The sequence below is a fragment of the Camelus ferus genome, chromosome 20, assembly GCF_009834535.1.
Source record: "Camelus ferus isolate YT-003-E chromosome 20, BCGSAC_Cfer_1.0, whole genome shotgun sequence".
In the NCBI taxonomy this organism is placed as follows: Eukaryota; Metazoa; Chordata; class Mammalia; order Artiodactyla; family Camelidae; genus Camelus; species Camelus ferus.
In genome coordinates this window covers 25,444,166-25,465,140 of record NC_045715.1, presented here as the reverse complement: position 1 = coordinate 25,465,140, position 20,975 = coordinate 25,444,166, and the positions used below count along the sequence as shown (strand labels likewise).

Here is a 20,975-nt window from a genome sequence, read left to right as displayed (position 1 = left end):
ATCTAAAGACAAACTGCAAATGAACTAAAAGAAAAGAGAACAGGAAAAGTATGTAACCCTAATCTACACACAAAGGCAAAACCATGCCACTGCTACATCCTCGGAATCCCATCTACACCAGCTACCTTCACTCCTGACAATATCGAACAGCGGGAGGAGATTGAGATTAGTGTCTAAACAACTAAAGTCAAATTCAAGTTCTCTGCTTTAAAATTTATTTAATCTTGGGAACATTACATAATCCATCTGAGCTGCAGTTTCTTTATCTTGTAACATGGAGATACAAAATCATCAAAGTTGTAAGGTTCAAATGGGATAATATTGTGCAAAATGGCCTTATAATACATGAGGGCTGCAGAAATCTTAGTTGTAACTATTGCAATTACTTCATCTCAAGGTTTTATTGTCTTCTTAGAAAGAGAATTGTGCATGCCCTTCCTCCACCTTATTTCACAAACAGTAATTCTTGTTCCACTTCTATTTTGAGTATCCTTTTTTGACATTCCCTTTTAAAAATTATGTACCGCTATTATTTTTTCTCCAAACCAGAAGTGTTAGGTTAAGGTATTTTCTTCTTCTCTATATCAAATATTTAGTCTAAAAGTAAATAAAGAAATTTAAACCTTTAGTAATAGTTAAGACTGTTAACATACAGTTAGTACTACACCTTACACAATAAGAACCACCTGAGCAGTGGGGCTTTTAAATGATATAAAATTCTGTATCATTAAAGATCATATTTTAGTTATACATTAATGGCCTGAAAATAATGCCCTATTATTTTTCCCCTCCATTCCTTCTATGGACTAAGAATTAAATGTAAGGAGTTATAACCAAGAAAAGCGTCAATAAGCAACCTCATCATGACCCTCTAATTCAAGCACAAAGAAAACAGCCAGATTAAGAACCACTCTAAGTACCTGTCACATGATGGAGTCAAGACCACTGAGGCACCAAAGAAGTCTCATGGTGCTTTCCTGAGTCTACCCGAGAGTTATCCTTTCTCTCACCAAACCTAAAAAGTAGCCCATAAACCTAAGGGATCATTCTAATTTTATTTGCATTAGTCTATTGAGAACATGAAACATTAGCATTTAACTCATGTCAGAGGGTTAACCACATCTAACCCAAGCAGGTCTCAGAACTAGAGGTCTCCAAGCCTCTTTCACAGAGATGCAACATCAGCACAAAATTTTTAAAACAAAAAAACCCTTACATGTCTTTTGGTTTTAAAAATAGTTACATACTCCTGCAGTGGATTAAATGGTGCATGCCCTCACAACCCACCAAAAAAAAAAAAAGCCCACTTGGAACCTGTGAATGCAATCTTATTTGGAAAAAAGGACCTTTGCAAATATAATTAAGGTTTTGAGATAAGATCACCTTACATAAGGGTGAGCCCTAAATTCAGTGACACGTGTTCTTAGAAAAGACAGACACACATAGGACAGAAAGCCATGCAACAATGAACAAAGAGACTAATGTGTCTACAAGCCAAGGAAGGCTAAGGATTGCTGGCAGAACCAGAAGCTAGGAGAGGCATGGAATAGATTCTCTCTCAGAGCCTCCAGAGGAACCAAACCTGCTTGCTAACATCTTAACATCTTGATGTCATACTTCTGGCCTCGAGAACACTGAAAGAATAAGCTTCTGTTGTTTTAAGCCAGCAAATTTGTGGTAATTTGTTACAGCAACTCTAGGAAGTTAATACCAATAAGATAATGTACATTATAAAATTCAACGATTTTTAAAGAATGATAAAAAATAAATATAAGTAGAAATTCTAATATTTGTTCTTTATGCCTCAATGGACAATCCCATGTGCCATTACAGAGATCACAGCTTTAGACCAGAAATAAAGCCTAATGACAAAGCCAAACTAATCTTAAAAGACTCAATGACTTCCATTTTACCTAAAAGAATGACACATGGTCACAATTTTTCTACTTAATGCCTAAAAGAAGCTGCCTTTTTGCTACTTATAGCACTGAGCATTTTGTTTCCCATTAGAAATGCAACAACTATTTTTGACATAATTTCCATAACATCATCTTCAACACACTGCTTCATTTATCTTGACTAGCATGATAATTAACCACACAATTTAAAAATGCTTATTAGTAAGACAGCAAACTGCTACAGACTAAGAGGTTAGAAAGGGTTGCCAGAGTTCAGCTTCCCTAATCAGTTAAGGACCTGCTGCCTCTGACTTGCTTTCATTTGAGACCAAGGAAGCTACACCACAAAGAATAGGGTTTCTAATATAGAAAGTCTTAACATATTTAAGCAAATGTTAATATATATATATACATATATATAAAACATGAGGTTACAACTGTAGTTTTTTTTTAAGCAGCTGAAAACTACTTATATGTTGTCTATTAACAGGGGACTAAATAAATTGGGGTACAGCATGAGGGGGGACCTCTAATTTATCAACCAAACTGGGACACTCTGAGAAATACAAAGGGATATTATTAATTTCACTGGCACAAAAAGCATAAGACTCTTCTGATAAATTAATACATTAGCTATAATAGAATATTATAATAGTTAAAATAAATTAGAGCAATGTGTGTCAACATGACTGGTTTCTAAAAGCATTATTTAAAAAAAAATACAAGCTGTAGAATGAATAGTGTAACCTACCACTTACACACAACAAAAATAGAATCAAACAGTGTCTATAAATACCCATTCATAATAAAAAGTATAAATATAACGATAATGAAGGATAATTACCTCTGAGGCAGAAACAGGATGACTAGGGTAAAAGAAAACTATCAATGAGATTTTAGTTCCCTCTTAAAACTGTTATAAAGCAAAGGGGGGAAAAAGATAAAATGCTAGTATTTGTTAATTCTGGATTCGCTTGTGGACATTTATTGTATTACTCTCTATAATATTCTGAATTTCAGACACCCAAACCAGATACCCACCAATGGACACATAATGGTTGAGAGAATGTGATGAGCTAAACTGTCCCTTTTTAACAAATAGATGACAATGTAATGTGCACATCATACTTGAATAATCTGTCTTGGACTTTTGGCTTTAAAGAAATCAAGGATACAACAGTAATCAAGTTAACAGAATTACAAAGACAGAAATATCCTATTCAAATGTTTCTTTTTTTTTTCTTTCCTTTTTTAAATGCTTTTTTTCTTTCCTTTTTCAGTTTTATTAGTCAAATGCTTCATTTTAAGAGCAGCAGCTGCCTTTCTTCTGAGAAAAGGCAACTCGAAAAATCAAGGCATGACAAGCACATACAGATGCTACTGTACTACCCAAACCTCACCATGCTATAAAATGACTCATCTGAGTGGGTGTTTCATCTTATATTGTTTTACTGATAGGTACAGGGTTTCCATAATTTCTAAAAGGAAACATGCATTACAAGAAGTGCTTAAAATTTGGGGATTCACTCTGTTCCTCTTACTGCAGATCTTCAAAATTCAGCTGTAATCTACAATTCTTTCCTTTCAAAAGTGACTAGAATCAGGCCACTTCTACTCTGAACTTCTAATAGGAAATGGAAGCAGAAAAGAAATTAGAGTGTAACTCCAAAGCAGTAAGAGGTTTAGTTAGGTTCATGAGGAAATATTTTAATTTACTTGCTATGAAATAGGAATGTTACCCTGTTCTGAAAATAACTATGAAACTCAAGTCACACCGAGGAAAAATACTTACATTTGGTTTAACTACCATTCCATCCTACGCCCAGCACTGCTGTATCACTTACCTTGAATGTCAACAGAGATCCCCTATGCTGCAAGCTACAGCCAACTTTATTTTGCTCATTCCAGAAAGAAACTAACCACTTCTGGAGTCCATCAGACATAAGCAGAACGCAATCTACTTTTTAAAATGAACTTTTACTTTTTTGGTGGTTTTACCGGTGTATACAGTATCTGTCAAAATTCACCAAAGTGTACATCTGGAGTATGTGTAGTTTACTGTATAGGAACCATACCACAATAAAGGCGTTGAAAATTTAATATTTTTTACAACTATGTTAATGATAAAAGTCTCAACATAAAGAAAATCCAAATTAATTAAAATCCCCCACTGAATATTCCTATTCTGAGACTACCCAAATCAATTTTTCATATACCTTATCCAGCTTTATCTCATGAAAGTATATACATGTAAATTATGTGTAGTCTAACTAAAAACACTAGACTACACATACTGCTTTGTAGTCTTCTTCATCAGCATTTAATGTCCCTGTGATATTTTTAAAAGGGGGGAAAAATCCCAAACAAGCATTTTGAGTTTATATAGAAAATTAGACAGCAATGAACAAGCTTCATAATTTTCAGACTGGATACAGAGTATGCAGCAATGAGGAAAATGAAACCTTGCTTTAATACTGGATATTTCTATCTCTCATTTTAAAATTAAAATAATAACTATATGACAGTATCAAGAAATAGTCAAAGTGAAAATGAAATTACTATATAGAATTAACAATTTTCTCACCGCTGACAAAGGCTGGTAACAGAAATCTATTAATTTGTAACAATATTTTCTCCAATGTTAAATATCAGGAACCAGCATCTAAGGTCACTCATTTGAATGGGTACTTTGAAACAGATTCCTACAAAACCAAGTACACAGTTAGCTCTAGAGTCACACTAGAATATGCTTCCTACATGTATCATTTTTTTATTTACTGCAATATTCTTCACCAATGAGGTATAAGACACAACTAACCATGAAGCAAAGGTAAGCCTGCTTAAACTATCCTTCCACTAAGAAACATATATTTGAAAAGCTACACTGAAATTAACTTTCAGAAAATTAGTCATTAGCTTATAGTTTAAGAGATACTTTATCCACATTTTTAATTAATCTTCCCCTGACAAGAGATCCCTTAAGACTTTAGTTCTTGTGGTCTTACCCCTTTCTGTAAATCAACATAGTAATGCATTAAAAGTATTCCTTTTTAAAGGAACTATTCTGTAAAAGGTGAAAGAAGGGAAGGGAAGAGGAGGGGAGGGGAGGGAAGGAAAGGAACTTTTTGTACTGTGAATAATCATCTCTCCTTTATTTTTCCAATTTTATGTGAGTCCTGGAATAGCAAGTTTCTTAAAAGTTAGTCTTAAATAGAACAATATGTTCAGATCATGTCTACAGTTGAAAAGAAATTGCTCACTTTCTCAATGAAGTACTTTTGTCAGTCTATAAATAATAGACATTTCAGTGTCCATTTTTAAAAGAAATCATTGAAAATTATTAAAATAATCACATTTAGTCTAAAAGTTCACAGGATCAACTTGGTTCTTCTTATACTGAGCAACTGTCATCAGTGCTACTCAGAGAATCTTTGGGACATCTTCAGGCTCACTCCCTTACAAAGTATAAAATGGTCTATGGATTATACCTACTTACTGGTTACCACACTCCTCTGCTGCCCACAGCAAGCATTTCCAGAGATAATGCCACTTGATGGAGGAGTTACTTCAGTCAGTTCTTTAAAAATTTCTGCCTTCCCCAACTGTGATCATCCCATTTGGTGTTTCTGTTACACATACTTTCATTTAGCAAACCCATTCTGTGAAAATCACTGCTTTAATGATAGCTGGGCTTAAATATGGTAGTACAAGGAAGTCTTTGTGAATGTGATACTAATGTCCCTAAATATCACACCAGTTGGTATCTAAAACTCATGAACTCCCAAAATGGTTTTCACTCAAACAGAACACAGTACCGGAGGCACTGCTACCTTCGTAAAGAGGCAGGACTACCCTTTAGATGCTATGCCTGACTTTTCACATATCTTTCATCATAGCAGTACACAACTGGATTTAGTTCATGCTTTCACACAGAAAATCATATAATCCAAATTAGTCAAGAGCTCAGAACAAACAAAAATCACAGGAAATCAGATGGTTAACATCTTACCTAAAGACAGAAAGGAAATGTGCCCTATCTTGCAAAGAAAATGAAATCTGAAGTAACTCAATGACTTTCCAATGAATTTCTGCAATTCCGTGATTTTAAACTTTTTAAACCATACCCCACACAGTAATATATATTTATATCACAAACCATTACATGTTATTTTCATTTATATATGTAACTAAAACAAAGGTTTCACAGACAATACTTACCCTTAATATTTGTGATGTGCTGATTTTCTAATGTACTCAATTTTTAAATGCTAATCATGCCCCCCCCAAATTGATTTCTCTAGCCACTAGTGAATCACAACACCCACGATTTGAAAAACTGCATTAAAAAGTAGTGTTTCAACCAATAAGTGTTTATATCACCGTAAGTACCATTGCTTTCTATTATAGATATTTACTGATTATTTTAGTAAAGTCATACAAAAAACAGTATGAAAATGTTTAATGAAAGAAAAGGATAGTATGACCAGTAGAATATTATAAAGGGAATAGAAAAGCCAAGACTAGACCAATAAAAAGATCATCAAATAGCTTTAAAAATTGGAAAGATCTGTGACAAGACCAATCAATTACTTATGTTCAGGGGTGCATAAGCACCATCCTTTTCAACAGTGTAGACATTCTTTCCATAGCTTTAAGTAAACTGCATATCTGTTAAGCAAAGTCCTTTATTTAGAAATAATATTCTAAAAATTAACACTCTCGACTGGGAAGGATAATATATCAACTCAAAAGTAGGATAAACCTTACCCAAACTGCAGGTATTTCTGGCTCCTGCTCACAGAGCAGTCTCAGCCTTAAGAAAGATACCCAAATTTCCAAACAAATGTACAGAATTGTGACGTGAGGAAGGAAAATACAGAACATGCCAAAGGAAGATTGATGGATAAGGTAGAAACCTAGCAAAGGAATAGAAAAAAATGTAGTATGGTAAAATTAACTTTCGCTTGTTTTTGTTTTAGACTGAAGAATAACTTCAGATAAAGAGAAGCCAATAGAGCATTTTAAATCCACTGTACCTCAAATCATAATACCAGAGTCAATCATTTATTGGTGCTTCCCCAGAGTACTTCCTTTCAATGTCCTAGTGATTCTGGCATAGAAAATCTTAGATGATAGGGGTCTTCAGGTCAAAGGTACTGTAAGGCTAAAATATTACACATTCGGGGTGGGGGAGACCTCCTAACGGCCTTAAATTATCTCAGCCAGGCCAAAACAGGGTTCAAGGTGAGAACTGTCAAAAATTAAAAATAAAAATAACACTTTCCTATTTCAAAGAGAGAGATTTTGGTTGAGCTGCAAGCTTAGGAATAACAAATCTGACCACGTTAGACATTCTTTTACATACATCCAAATGGCTGACAGACATTTCTTATTCTAACAATTCAGAGAAACACTTCGTATATAATTTACCAGCACTAATGGTTTCAGTGGTTCTTAAGTAACTGTTACTTTCCATATACTCATCTCCTTTCCCATCTTATTCCTTCTTCTGACCTCAAACAGCCCAAGAATCTTTCATAAAGAAAAGAGAAAATACCTGAAGTGACATCAGTTGATGAGGGTAGGTACTCACTATTAAGCAGAGTATTTCATTACAGAAACAGTTGACAAAATTAACTTTAAACTAGCAACCACAGTTCCTAACCTAGTACCCTACTATCTATCTCAGCAAGATTTTAAACATGTTTTTACTCATTTCATTCAGTTTTATGCAAACAAGTTATAACAAACTTACATTTCCACCACACAGTTTTGAAAAGGAATCCTGAAAAATCTCTTTAACTAACCTAATGGTACACAATAGCTATTTTTAAAGTAGTTTTTCCATCTTTTAAAGAACTGTGTACACTTTATGAAACACTTTTAAAAGACTATTTAAAATCACAGTGGCTTTGGCCAAAGCAATCATGTTGTCCTGTATATCTCAAGCCTCTGCTGCAATAATGCATTTCCATATGCTCCCTATCTTCATACAGAAACAAAATTCACAAATGTATCTTTAAAGTTCAATGGTCTTTCTTTTCAATTTCAAAAAGAACACCAAATGCTGCTTGCGCAAGCAAGCCATTATTTACTAGTCATTCCTTTCAACTGATGTTGGGGAAATCAGGGGTGTAGGGGTAAAGATAAAGAAAAGAGAGTATTTTCTTTATATGCTTGAAAATATCCTCTTAATATTTTCAAAAGTAAAAATGACAAAGCTGTGTAGACACAGACCACCAGAGATACAATAAATAATGATGGCCATAGAAAATAAAACTGCAAGAAGTCCAAAGAAACACAAAGACCATGGCTGAACTGTCTCCATGGATAATTTTTTAAACTTTATATTTATTTAGGGACATGAGACAGTTCTTTGAATATTCGATGTGAGCTACCCGACTCAAAGGTGCCTGGTTTCTCCCGGAGCCACACTTCACTGAATTATAAGGGGCACCTAGTTCTATGCTGAGATGATATTAAGCAGGACCCTGTGCTCCTCCTCCAAACCCCTGCCTCTTGTTTATAGAAAAGCTGAAGTCTCCCCATCCTCCCTGAGTCATAAACAAGCAAGCTTAAGCAGCTAATGATTGGGGCAATGGAGTCACAGACTCACTCTCTGATGCACATTCCTAAGTTGTTTTATGACCAGACCACTTTCTTAGCCTCCCCTTCAGTAACTGTTACGAAGGCAGTTGCCCCCAGGATCATACCCCTGGCCCCTCCATCACACAGAAACCAATTACTCTTGTCTAAGTCTCAGGAGGCAGTTGCAAAGAGAAGAAACAAGAACTGGTTAGAACCAACTAAGCCCAAGGTGGTGGCGGGGATGGGGTGGGGTGGTAGTTTCCAGTGGACCTAGAGCCTTATTATAAGCTCACTGTAATGTATCAGCATGCTAAATGACACATCCACCAGTGCCATGACAGTTGACAACTGCCATGACAACAACCAGAAAAGTCTGTACAAGGACTGAAAGACCCACATAAGAACTGATTGGCACTGTCACACTAGGACATGATGGCAGAAACATCCCATAAAAGTCCACATAGCCCATCCCAGACAGAGCTGTCTCAACCAGCCATCTTGGCTGATGGCTCCCCACTCTATCCTTTTCCTCTTCTGAGCAATAAAGCAGCTGTTCACTTTGTCCCTCTGCCTCTGCTGCAAATTCTTTCACAGCCAGGTAGCGAGGCCCCACCTTAGTGGGCCTCCTAATTTAGGGGTCCCTCTAACCACTGACAGAGACAGATACACAGTTTAACACACAGTTTCCCTCATTGCTACTTCATCTTTACTATAAATATAAGTAAACTCCATCAGTGAAGCAGCATTTCTTTGTATCTGTAATTGTAGGTATGCAGAGTAAGAAAAGCAGAATACATTCACTTAACATGGCAGAGATACTGTTAAAAGTTGGATAAAAAACAAATTTACCAGTATTTTTTTCCTTTTAGAAACCTGAAGTATTTAACAAATTCCAAACTTTTAACAGATACAAACTGCCAACTTCCCCAACCTTCCCAAATCCATCCCATCTATCCCCTAGTTTAGGCATAAACGTGAAGGTCTAAAGCTTACACAATGATTATTTCCTTGTCCACATAGCATAATGAATAGAAGATGAAAACTGATAAAGATTTTCTCCTTGACCAAATTCTAGCAAGGCTCCTCTGAGCCCTCTTCTCAACTAGACTTCAACCTTGACCTATAAAAACCCTGACTCTCAACACAAATGACTTCGTACACTCATGTCCACCTACATTAAAAGATTAAAACAAATACTAACACAGTTTTTAACAGCTCAAGGCCCCGTCCCTAGAATGACCTCTAGCCCCTCTTACAGTGCTTGTCTAAGAAAGCTCAAAGTTGCCAAAAGAGTTTTAGGTTTGTTCTAGCCAACCCCTGACTATAGACCCCTGACCACTTTATTGTAGTGCATTTACTAAAAAGGGTTTAAAATTGTGAATCCTTCCTTTGAGATGTAAATGTATCTCATATAACTCAGTTACTCAGGATTGTTTTTCTCAAGGATATGAAAGCCATTCCTTTAAGATGTAATCATCAGGAAGGACAGGCCTCAGTCTCTGCAGGAGGATAAAATCCTAACTCCAATAACTCAACTAATAGACACAGTCAGCCTAATCATCATTTACTGTGACCAACCATTTGTAATTTTTCTATTTTCCTGACTATAATGACCAAGCTAGCAACCCCTCTCTACTCCCTCATTCTCCCTTTAAAATGCCCAGTCTTCTCTGCACAAGTCCCCTCTTCCCTACCTGCAGCAGTGAATTACTGATTAAAATCTGACTTTACCACTTTAACTTGTGTCCAGATTTATCTTTGACAAAATGAATAGTGAAAGTTGAACATATCCCAGTTAGTAAAGACTTAGTTATTATAAAAAATCATTAGCTGTGAAGTTCTTTAAAAACAAACAAATAAACAAAAAACTTGAAGGTTTTAACTTCATTCTGGGAATCACCCAATCAGCATTCAGCATTTAGGGGGGTGGAAAGGGCCAGTTGTCATACATCAAGCCTAAATCCTTCATGTTACAAATGATGACTTCAATGCCCAAAGAGATTAAGTGACTTACCCAAAGTGATTTCAAGGAGGGATTGGATTAGAAAAGGCTAATTTAGCATTATACTCTTCCTGACTCCAATATGAAAATATTCATTCTCTTGTATTCACATTGGTAAAACCAACATTCACCAATAATCATTCAAGCCAAATCAGAGAGTAACATAAATTGCTCTACTACAACACAAGTGTTACAATTCCACTATATGCCAGCAACTGTAAACTAAGGAAAGTCTGTTTGGTACAAGTATACATAAGATTTCATTTCACTCAGGAAACTGTTTCCTTGATGAGAAACTGCTTCTACACACAAGCCAAGAAATTAAAATCCCATGCATAAAACCAAAGGAGGGTAGAGAGTCTTCAAATGATTTAGATAGTCTTAAAAACAACCAAAAGAAAAAGAAAAATAAATTAAAAACCCTTTATCTGCACTTACCAGCAAAGCATTTGGAACAGAGGTTCATAGTCTTGCTGGACCTGGGGCAAAAAAAAAGAAAGAAAAGAAAGAAGAGCTAAAAATTCAGTATCACTCTAATCAAAACATAAAGATGTTTGAAACATAGGCAAAAAATTTCCCAGCCAGGGAACTGAATTAATAAACTAATAATAAGTCCCTAACCATCCATCCCTCCCCACAACAAAACAAAAACAAACAAAACAACAAAAATAAAACAATACTTGTTTGTTTATACGTTTGTTATCTGTGAGCTAGCCAATGCTTTATTTTTTGTGACTAGCAGCTTATGTAGGGGCAAGTTCAGAAAATACTGTAATATGCCCAGAAGAGAACAGAGGAGTCAATTTATCCTATGATTACCACATTCCTTCTGTTTACACTTAAACATTTACCGCAAAGTTATCACTCAAAAAATGAGGAATTTTGTCTCTTAAAGGGTAAAACTTGCTCCTAAATTTACACTCAATTACCTCTATAAGACTACTTGAACTTTTGTTTTCTTTCCCCTCATCCTAGTCCAATTTCAGATCCTGGTCACATTATGACCTTGCCTTTTAAAATTCTTTCTTTGTACGTTCCCAATCAAATGATTTTTCATGTCCTTTCATCTGTTAATAGCCACAATTCACTGAATACTAACTTGGATGGACACTTAACATACCTTATCTTAATCTTCCCAACATCCCTGAGATTGGGTACTACCATACTGCTTTGTTTCTAAAATGCACTGTTTTAAAAATCACATTAACATTTCTATAGCTAGGAAACATCATACATTTGGCTACAAGTGATGGTGATGAATGATTTAATGAGGAAATGTTCCTACCACCTCTTCCAAGGTGTTATTAAATTGAGGGACCTTAGAAATCAGGGAAAAACAGCCTCATCCCATTTAACAGGTGAGCAGCTTGTCCATGGTCACACAGCTGGGGAACTAACTGCACAGGAAGTATCGGACCTAAGGTCTGAGCTATAACTTCAAAAGCCATCCTAACCAACTCCAAAAACCTCCTAGAATACTCTTGTTTGGCTGAGCTATCTACAGCCTCATTGCTCAGCAACTCCCCTCCCAATATCTGAGTCTTTGCCCAGAGACCCTCCTACACATGGAATAAGGCAACTATCTTCTGCCCTTAGTAAATTGTAGTTAATGAAAGCCTCTCTCAGGAAGTATTCCTTGATGACTATGATTGTTTTCTAATGTACTGGGACCCAAGATCTAACTGTTAGTAACTGTCATAGGGTAACAAAATGAGGAGTTGGAGGAGAAGAGAGTAGGTGGGAAGGGGTCACTATTTCTCTTTCCCAAAAGAGATGCTATGTTAACAGGTGAATCTTTCTTCAGGACTTTTTAATATAAAAACATCAAAGGCAGTAAGGAAATGTATGTACATTTGAACAAAATGAATAAACAGACAAAAAGATGATTAATAGTGGCATCTAACATTTATTACACGCCTATTACGTGGTAAGCATAATACCAGATGGCTTCAACCCCATTTTACCAATGAGGAAACAGGAAACAGAGGCTCCAAGAGGATTCATAACTTGCCAAGGTTACAGAACTAGTATGTAGACGAACCTGGTCTAATTCCGAAGCCCGTATTCTTTTCACCATGCCAAACTAGGGCCTCTGTCCCCAGTACAGCAGCTGAGGGAAACACAGTCTGGTGGTTTGGGAGAATAGTCCCACAACTAAAGATTTAATATATGGTAAGCTAGTCAACTCCCTGAGAAAATAAAACCTTTCATCTGGAGGAAGCAAGCACAACCCCTGCCCTCCTCTCCAAATACACATACACGTACAAAGGGAAGCAACCCAAGGCTGCCAGTCAATTTAGTTCCAACTCAAGGAAGAACTGGGGGTAAAGGAATTCCTTTGTTGCTAGAACTCCCCCCAAAGGAGTTCCTCTTCCTGACAAAGCTGGTAAAAAAAAAAAAAAAAAAATTGGGAAAACAGCCATTTTTTCTGCAAGCCCTTATCTCTCTTCAGATGGCTGATGTATTTAAAATACCCTCTATACCTATATATTAACTAACTGACATCCATTCTACTTCCTGAGTAGGAATTTTTCAGCAACACAGTTATCAACCAGGTTATGAAAGAAATAATACAGCTACTGGTATTATTAATCAAAACAGAAATGTATGAAATCTGAAAGAAACTAGATTTTGGCTACAGATATAATAGATACTGGTGTTGCCAATTTGGATCACATAGCAACACTGAATTTGAAAAAACTGGCAGCGGCTTCTGAGAACTTTGCTCCTTTCTCAAGTTCAACATGTAAAACTTGAAGCTAACCACAGGCATGCAACTACTGATTGCCCAATATAACACACGGTGATCAATTTGCACAGTTTTAGGATGAACAACAGAGTTCTCTATGTGGCAGCAAGCATAAAAGGTAAATATGATTCTCTTATGTCCCCACTACTCCAAAGAAATTGCTCTTACTGAGAACTCCAATGGTCACTATGTTTCTAAAACCAAGGTTTAGTAGGTTGATTAATGGCGATCCAAAGGTACCAAATCCTAATCCCTGGAATTCGTAATCCCTGGAGTTTACCATATTTGGGGGGGAAAGTTCTTTACAGATGTATGAAGCTAAAGATTTTGAGCTAACTCTGTATTATCAAGGTGGGCCCTACATGGCATTACAAATGTTTTTGGAGAGACACATAGAGGAGAAGGCAATGTGAAGATGGAGGTAGAGCCTGGAGGAATGTGGTCACAAATTCAGGAATGCTGAAGCAGCCACCAGAAGTGGGAAGAGGCAAGAAATGGAATTTTCCCTAGAGCCCCCTGGAGGAAAGGCAGTTCTGCCAGATTTTGGACTTCTAGGCTCCAGAAACTTAAGAGAATACGTTTCTGTTGTATTAAGCTATTAAATTTGAGGTAATTTGTTACATCCCAGAAAACTGATACACAGGGTTATGACTCTGATCTCATTTTACTCTCAGTACGTCTCAGCAAGATCCTTCCTTCTTGAAACTCTACTTTTGCCTTCTTGTCACTCAGGTCCTAGATCAAATCTATCCACTACCTCCACCCCACTTTCCTCCCACATAACCGCTCCCTCTTAAGTCACCTTTGCTAGCTCCTCCTCCACCATCAAGACATTTATCCAGAGGTCTAAGAACTCAGTCCTTATTATTCCTACTTCCAAATTAGTGATCTCACAGAGTCCAATGGCTTTCAATACATTACCTATGCACTAAAGATTCACAAATGTTTACCTTCATCCCAAACTTCTTCATCTTGCTGCAAACTCATATATCTAACTGCCTATTTGACATCTTAATATGCAACTCAGACTCAACATTTCAAACTAGAACACTCAATACTCCCCCAAAATTTGCCTGATCCATTTTGTTCACCTTTGTAAAGGGCAACACCTTCTTCCCAGTTGCTGAAGGTAAAATCCAAGAAACCAACTTTGATTTCCCTCTTTCCTGCAGTCTTTCATACACAATACTCAGCAAGATCCAATGGCTCTATTTCTAAATAGAACTAAATCTATCTACTTCTGTCCTTTGCCAATGCTTCTACTCTGGCCACCATGCTCTCACCTGGACCACTAAGTGACTTTTTACTGGTCTCCAGATTCCTACTCTTCACCTTTGACAATGATGTTCCACATAGCAGCAAGAGCAATCTTTTTTTAAAACAAGTTAGATCTTACTATTTTCTTTCTTAATGTCATCCAATGATTTCCTATCATACTTAGTATAAAATTCAAACTTCTTACCAGAGCCTTGAGACCTCTTCATGATCTGTCTCCTCCTGCCTCTCCTCTTCCTTTCTTACCATTTTACTCCTCTCACTTACCACATTTAAACCATACTAGGTTTTTTATCTGTTTCTAGAATATACTGTAGAACTCTTGCCCAGTGCTGTTTCCTCTACCCTTAAATCACTGTAGGACTGGCTCTTTCTTGTCACTCAGGTCCTGGTTCAAACCTCCTAAGTAGGCTTCACCTGACTATCCAATTTAAATTAGATCTCTTTCTGTTTTCTTTTCTTCATAACACATCATTCTTTGATATCGCACCACGACCTGTTTGCTTGTTGACTACCTTCCAACACTAGAATGTAAGTGTTGTAAGAGCAAAGATCCTCTTGGACACCCCTGTTTGGTACTTAACAGGCATCCAGTAAATACTTGTTAAATGAAGAAATAAATCTTCTCTCGAAGGCATGAACTATGAAAAATCTAAGTAATTTTTTTAAATGTATTTTGTAAAGGTCATTCAAACACCTCCTGGAAGACAGGGCATCCACAATCCTAAACCTGTCAGCCTGTCATCTCTCAGGAGCTCTGTCACACTATATTGCCTATAAATGGTAGATCATGCCACCCTGTGTACCTGGCCTATGATTTGTCACTCAACAGGTAACAGGTGGCAGACACTTTCAAAGGTTTCTTTCCAATAAGATGGAGCTGCAAAGAAACCAATTTAAATTTTTTTCTTCTTTCAATAAATAATGTTTAAAGATATTTTCTGGGTTTGAAAATACATGTCCTTTGTACAGAATTTAGTCAAAGCACAGAAGCATTTAAGCAAAAACCAAGAATCACTGATAATCTTACCCCCAAACATAAGAATTGTTAACATTCTGAAATAATTCCTTTTAATCTTTATGGATAGATATACCTAATTAAGAATTTATTATATTTAACAGTACTGGTAAAGCTCTGTGGTATAGTCACAGGTTTGCTTTATAACATATACACATATTTTCTTTTGTATATATCAAGTAACTCACAAAGAAATCTATAATAATGTAAATTTCCTTTTTTTCACTGCATATTTACATATAATGATACTTCCCACATTATTAAATATTCTTCTAAAACATCCTTGTTGCTCTGTAATAGTCCATTTACATACTAATATTACAATTTATTCAGTCACTCTCTTACTGTTGGATGTTTAATCTTTTTCCCAGATTCTTTCTATTATAAATATTGCTATAATGAGCATTTTTAGACATACATCTTTGGTCATAAATCTTTGGCTGAATAACTTCTTTAAGACTGACTCTGAAAAGGAGAATTATTAAGATGAAAAAGTACAGTTTTGGTAAGTATTGCCAATTTACTTCCCAGATAAGTTCTACCAATTTACACTCTCATCAAAAGTATCTGAAAGTATTATTTCAATAAACCTCACCAACAATAAGTATATTAATTTCAAATCTTTGTTTGATGGGAGAAATGGTTATCTTGCTTTAATCGTGTGTTTTCTTCTGAAAAAAATTTCTGATTTTGAAGGATATTAAATTTTTAATGAAAAATAAATTAATCTTCCAGCTAACTTGCCTCAAGGAATTAAAAAAATTCCTAATTCCTGAGAATTCTAGAGACATTTTATTTACAATATTTTCTTGACATTCATACAAAACTACTATCTATCTACTGTCACCACCCAGGAAAACACACACACATGCCAGGTCCCCCCAAAATATTTTAATACAAATATGGAAATAAAAAACAACCCTGTCACCGTATCAGAAAGACACTGAGACACAAGAAAAATAAAGACGAGTTAAAAGGAAAAACAACAGCACCAGTACACAAATATGCCAAGCCATTCTAGCCTAATGTCCTTAAGTTTCTCCATGTAAGGCATGTAACATAAAATTTTCAAAAGTCTAGACTACAAAAAGAGAATTTCTTTCTTAATGAAGAGAACCAATCTGTAAAAATCAACTAGTCAAATTTCCTAATTCAATCTCCTTTAATAATCCAGAGGAACGAGGGGAAGAGTAGGAAGGAGAAGAGAGATGGGCAGGGATGTGTGTGTAGGTGCAAAGAAAGAGAAGGAAAAACAAACCACAATGCCTCCTCCACTCTAAAAATCATTTCAGTCACCTTATAAGTAAAATTAGATGATTAAAGAATAGTAACAATCTGCGTGCCACATCGTATAATTACAGTTAGAAAGTCTAGCTTCCTACAACAGCTAGGAAGCAGCAAACAGCTCTACTAAAGGATCACTCTTAGCTCACCCCAGGCAAACCAGAAAAAGGTCAGTTCAAACAGATGACATCCTAGCTGGCAATGACAAAGGAGGCTTTCAGCAGTGCATCCAGTCTGCCTGAACTGTCACACATCACTCTAAATCATTCAGACAATGTCTGCAAAGTTTTCTTTTTAAGGGAATATTACGAAGGAAAAGATGGAGTTGTTAACAAGGGGGATTAGTTTCTAGAATGTAGCAATATGGGTCCTGCTACTTTAAAAGCTAATTTCAGTGTCATAATTTAGATTCTAGGCAGATAGTGTAATGAACCACGTCTTAACATTTTATACCCAAACTCAAGGACAGGAAAGACAAAGCATACACCTCTGGTTTTATGTGTTTTAAGTCCCTGCACTAAAAAGATACACAGACAAACACATTATCATCTGTGGCCCTGTACATATTACTAAAAGTTTAGTCCAGCACTATCTAACAATTTAAACAAGATGAGGCATGGGCATCAATAAAGCAGTTAAAAATAAATAAAGAATAAAAAATAAAATATGTAAAGCCCTAACAGAAAAGCAAGAGGAAAAAATACAATGAACTGAATAAAAATACCAAACAATTTTCCACATAAGAGAAACAATGACACTATCAATTTTAACACATACTGTCTTACCATATAGGCCCAAATATAAGGAAAGGTTTTCTTCCCTAAAATTATCCTTCAAGAAGAACTGCTTTATAATTAAATCCTTACTTTTGAAGTAGGCACCAATAATTTTATACTAAACACCAACAGAGAGGAAAGAAACAAAGAAAGAAAAAGTTTCCCCAAAATCTGGAAATGGAAACTATAGGCATACAGTCATTTGCAGGGGAATAGCATTTAGGATTTCAAAAGAGGAAGACCCTGTCAGCGAAATCAAACTCCCAGGGACTTCTATCCAGTCAGTCTGTGAAAGGGGCGAGAGTGAAGTGCTCACCTCTGGGCATAAACACTGAGGTATAGAAAAACATCAGCCAACACTAGTGCTGGATGCTTTGTCAAAGTTATTACACCAAACAAGTTTCAAGAGGGAGTAAAGTACAATTTTAAATGCAGGTAAGTATTTATTTCTGGAGTGTGATATCACAATTACAAGAGGTAGCTGCCGCTGAAAAAGTCCTCTGAAGATCATTTAGAAAGTAACGCAATAAAAAGCCTTGGAAAGTTAGGAAGATCACAAATAACTTCAAAATGGTGGCAACTCTCCTAAAGTTATATGAATGAATTCTTGTGGCTTCAGGTAAAATTTTCAGAGAGCAACATTTACAGAGTTTTAAAGTGCTCTATGGTAAACAATTTGTAAGGAAGTGAATAACTGAAAAACTGTCATCAATAACTTTAAATGTGGTTTTAGTAAATATTAAAGACATGCATGGCTGTGAAGATGTGGAGCGTTCAAATAAATCTGTTTCATAAAATGAATGTGGAAAAGTAACATTTTTAAATGTATATATATTCAATATATAAATACTCATTGTGTATACTAGAATATATTCAAATACATATAAATTAATAGTATAAGCTATCATATTAAATAAGCATGTGCAGTTACTATTGAGGCAAACTAAGAATATATGCGATCTGTTTTTTATAATTGCATGTAAATCTAATTTATCTCAAAATAAAAGTTAAGATATTTAAAATATATGTGAAACTAATATTTTAATTAACTATTTAACATTTTAATTATTTAATCTATACCCCTAAAACTTTCTATGTTCACGTTGACCCAAACACTTCTTTTTCTTACTGAGAAGATGGAGAAATGCCTTAAATCTGGGCCTTTTCATTTGTGAATATATATAGTATTTAAGGAAATTAAAACCCTGTATTAAAGTAAAGCTAACGCTCTGCAGAATTCACTTCCGTAGTAGAGAAAATAGCAGGGAAAAAAGACTAAGTTCACTGCTGTCCAGATACCTAAAGTAATTGTACACAGGCTGATTATTAAACTTCTCACTTAGATTATTCCTATCCATTTGATTAAAAGTTTTTTAGAATTGTACATCAAAGGAGCATACTTCATGAAGTAGGTGCAAATGTTCTATATCGTGATCCAGGTGGTGACTATGTAAGTGTATACATTTGTTGAAATTCATTATATATATATGATTGTGCATTTTACTACATATAAATTATAGCTCAATAAAGTATTATTGGTACAAAAAATAATTTTTAAAATTCTACACTACATTAGGTACTACTACTGGTTCATTACAAAAGGCATTCTTTGTATTGCTATGAAAACAAAACATAGATTTCCCAACCTTTGGTATAGGAACAAATATCTGAGAACAGAATATTTAAGAGAGGTAACAATGAAGTACTCCCTGTCCTTATTTTACTCCTGGCTAGCCATGCTGCCACTGCAAATAGATGAGAGTTTGGAGACACAACTTTTATGGGGGTTAGAGTGTTTCTACCTGAATAGTGGTCAAAAAAATTAAATGGCTACAAAACTTCTGTAATGGGTTAATAATTATACTAAAGAACCACTTCTTCTAAGGAAAAATACTGAGCCCTGCATTTTTCATCATCTTTACAACCATCATTACACAAAAAATATTGAAGAATTATATATGCACCTATCCTACCCAAGTGACATATTTCTGCTTCATCCTGGTGAAATGTGCATTTATCTACTCTTATTATTAAGACAATTTAGGCGTTCAAGCAGAGGCATTCACTTATCCATATTTATGGAAAATCACATCAAACGCAGGATAATTTTAATAAGAGATGAAAAGTAAACCTAACACATTATTATTAGATCTTTCTTTTGTCAGAAAATGAGACATAAACCTGGGACATAATAGAGTTACAAGGGTTCAAGCTACAAGGTTAAATAGGCTACCAAGGGTAGCTGTATGGTTAAGAAAGAAAAGCACAAGGTGCTTCTATCAGCTGGAAGATATCCAAGTAAAAAGACATCTACAAGATGTAACATTTCATTTTATGTAGTTCCTTTAAGATGCAAGTACCAACAGAATATCTACTAAATATGGAGGAGGAGAAAGTAATATCCAGCAATATACAAGCACAAGAAAAATTTTAATGTGCAGTTAACGTCACTGACGTTAAAAAATAAATGTCTTTTGTACTTCAACAGCACCTTCCATGTGTTCAAATTCTAAACATTTTACATATCACATCAGTGTACCAGGATATTCTGGGGGGTGGGGGGGGGTGGAAGGGTTGGGACTACACCTACCTTGAATCTAGGGGAGAAATGGATGAAAAATGATAGAAGAGAAACTGCTCTCCTTATTCCCAGTTCAATGCTCATCGAAAAGGAAGTAAAGTTCAAAGTTTAAATGTTTCATTTCCTGACTATTTCAGTCATTCATTGCAAAATAACAAGACTGCCTGACGTCTGCAATAGAAAATTCTCCATGTAATCAACCTAAGCAGTTATAACCCCCAGCAGAAACAGACAAAGAGCTAGAATGAAACTCAAGAGTACATCTTTTCTTTCTCTGCCTCAGTAAGTCTTAATCAAACGCATCCCTGTTCTATAATGACAAGAGATTCCATTGCTTCTTTTTGTGTCATATTTCATTGCCTCCCAAACCTCAAAATCATTAATGTCTAATATATTACTTTATAACCTTCATAGTACTGTAAAGTCCTTAATAATCTTGTCATCAGAGTAAAAACACAGGCTGCCACAGTGGTAAATGTTAACAGTAGTGACCTGGGAGGAAAGAGCCTGGCTTGAATGTGTGACCTCAGGTTTGGGTTTTCTCACCCATCAAAATAAAATGGGTTACTCAGACCAGTGACCTCTAACATTCTATGACTCTAAGATCACACAGTAACACAACCATTTATAATTTAATAAGAGAACTACTAACCTTTTCATTATTCCTAGGCTAAATAAATATCTACTAAAACCTTCTGATGAGGACTTTCTAATAATTTTTCAGTTTTCTCACTCTGGAACATTTCCTGAGATCTTTATTTAATGCTTACACTGTGACGGTCAAATACTAAATACGGTAAAGGG

The 20,975-nt window shown here is 35.5% G+C and overlaps 1 protein-coding gene across 3 annotated transcripts in view; it reads right to left on the bottom strand.

The window, feature by feature from the left end:
- The window catches only part of ZFAND3 (zinc finger AN1-type containing 3), a 289,475-nt gene that overhangs the window by 184,977 nt on the left and 83,523 nt on the right, over positions 1 to 20,975 (bottom strand). For all 3 annotated transcript variants that reach the window (XM_032462993.1, XM_032462994.1, XM_032462992.1), the window contains one exon: positions 10,927 to 10,967. In XM_032462993.1, coding sequence (XP_032318884.1) covers positions 10,927 to 10,967 — 41 coding nt within the window. The remainder of the gene's footprint in view (positions 1 to 10,926; positions 10,968 to 20,975) is intronic.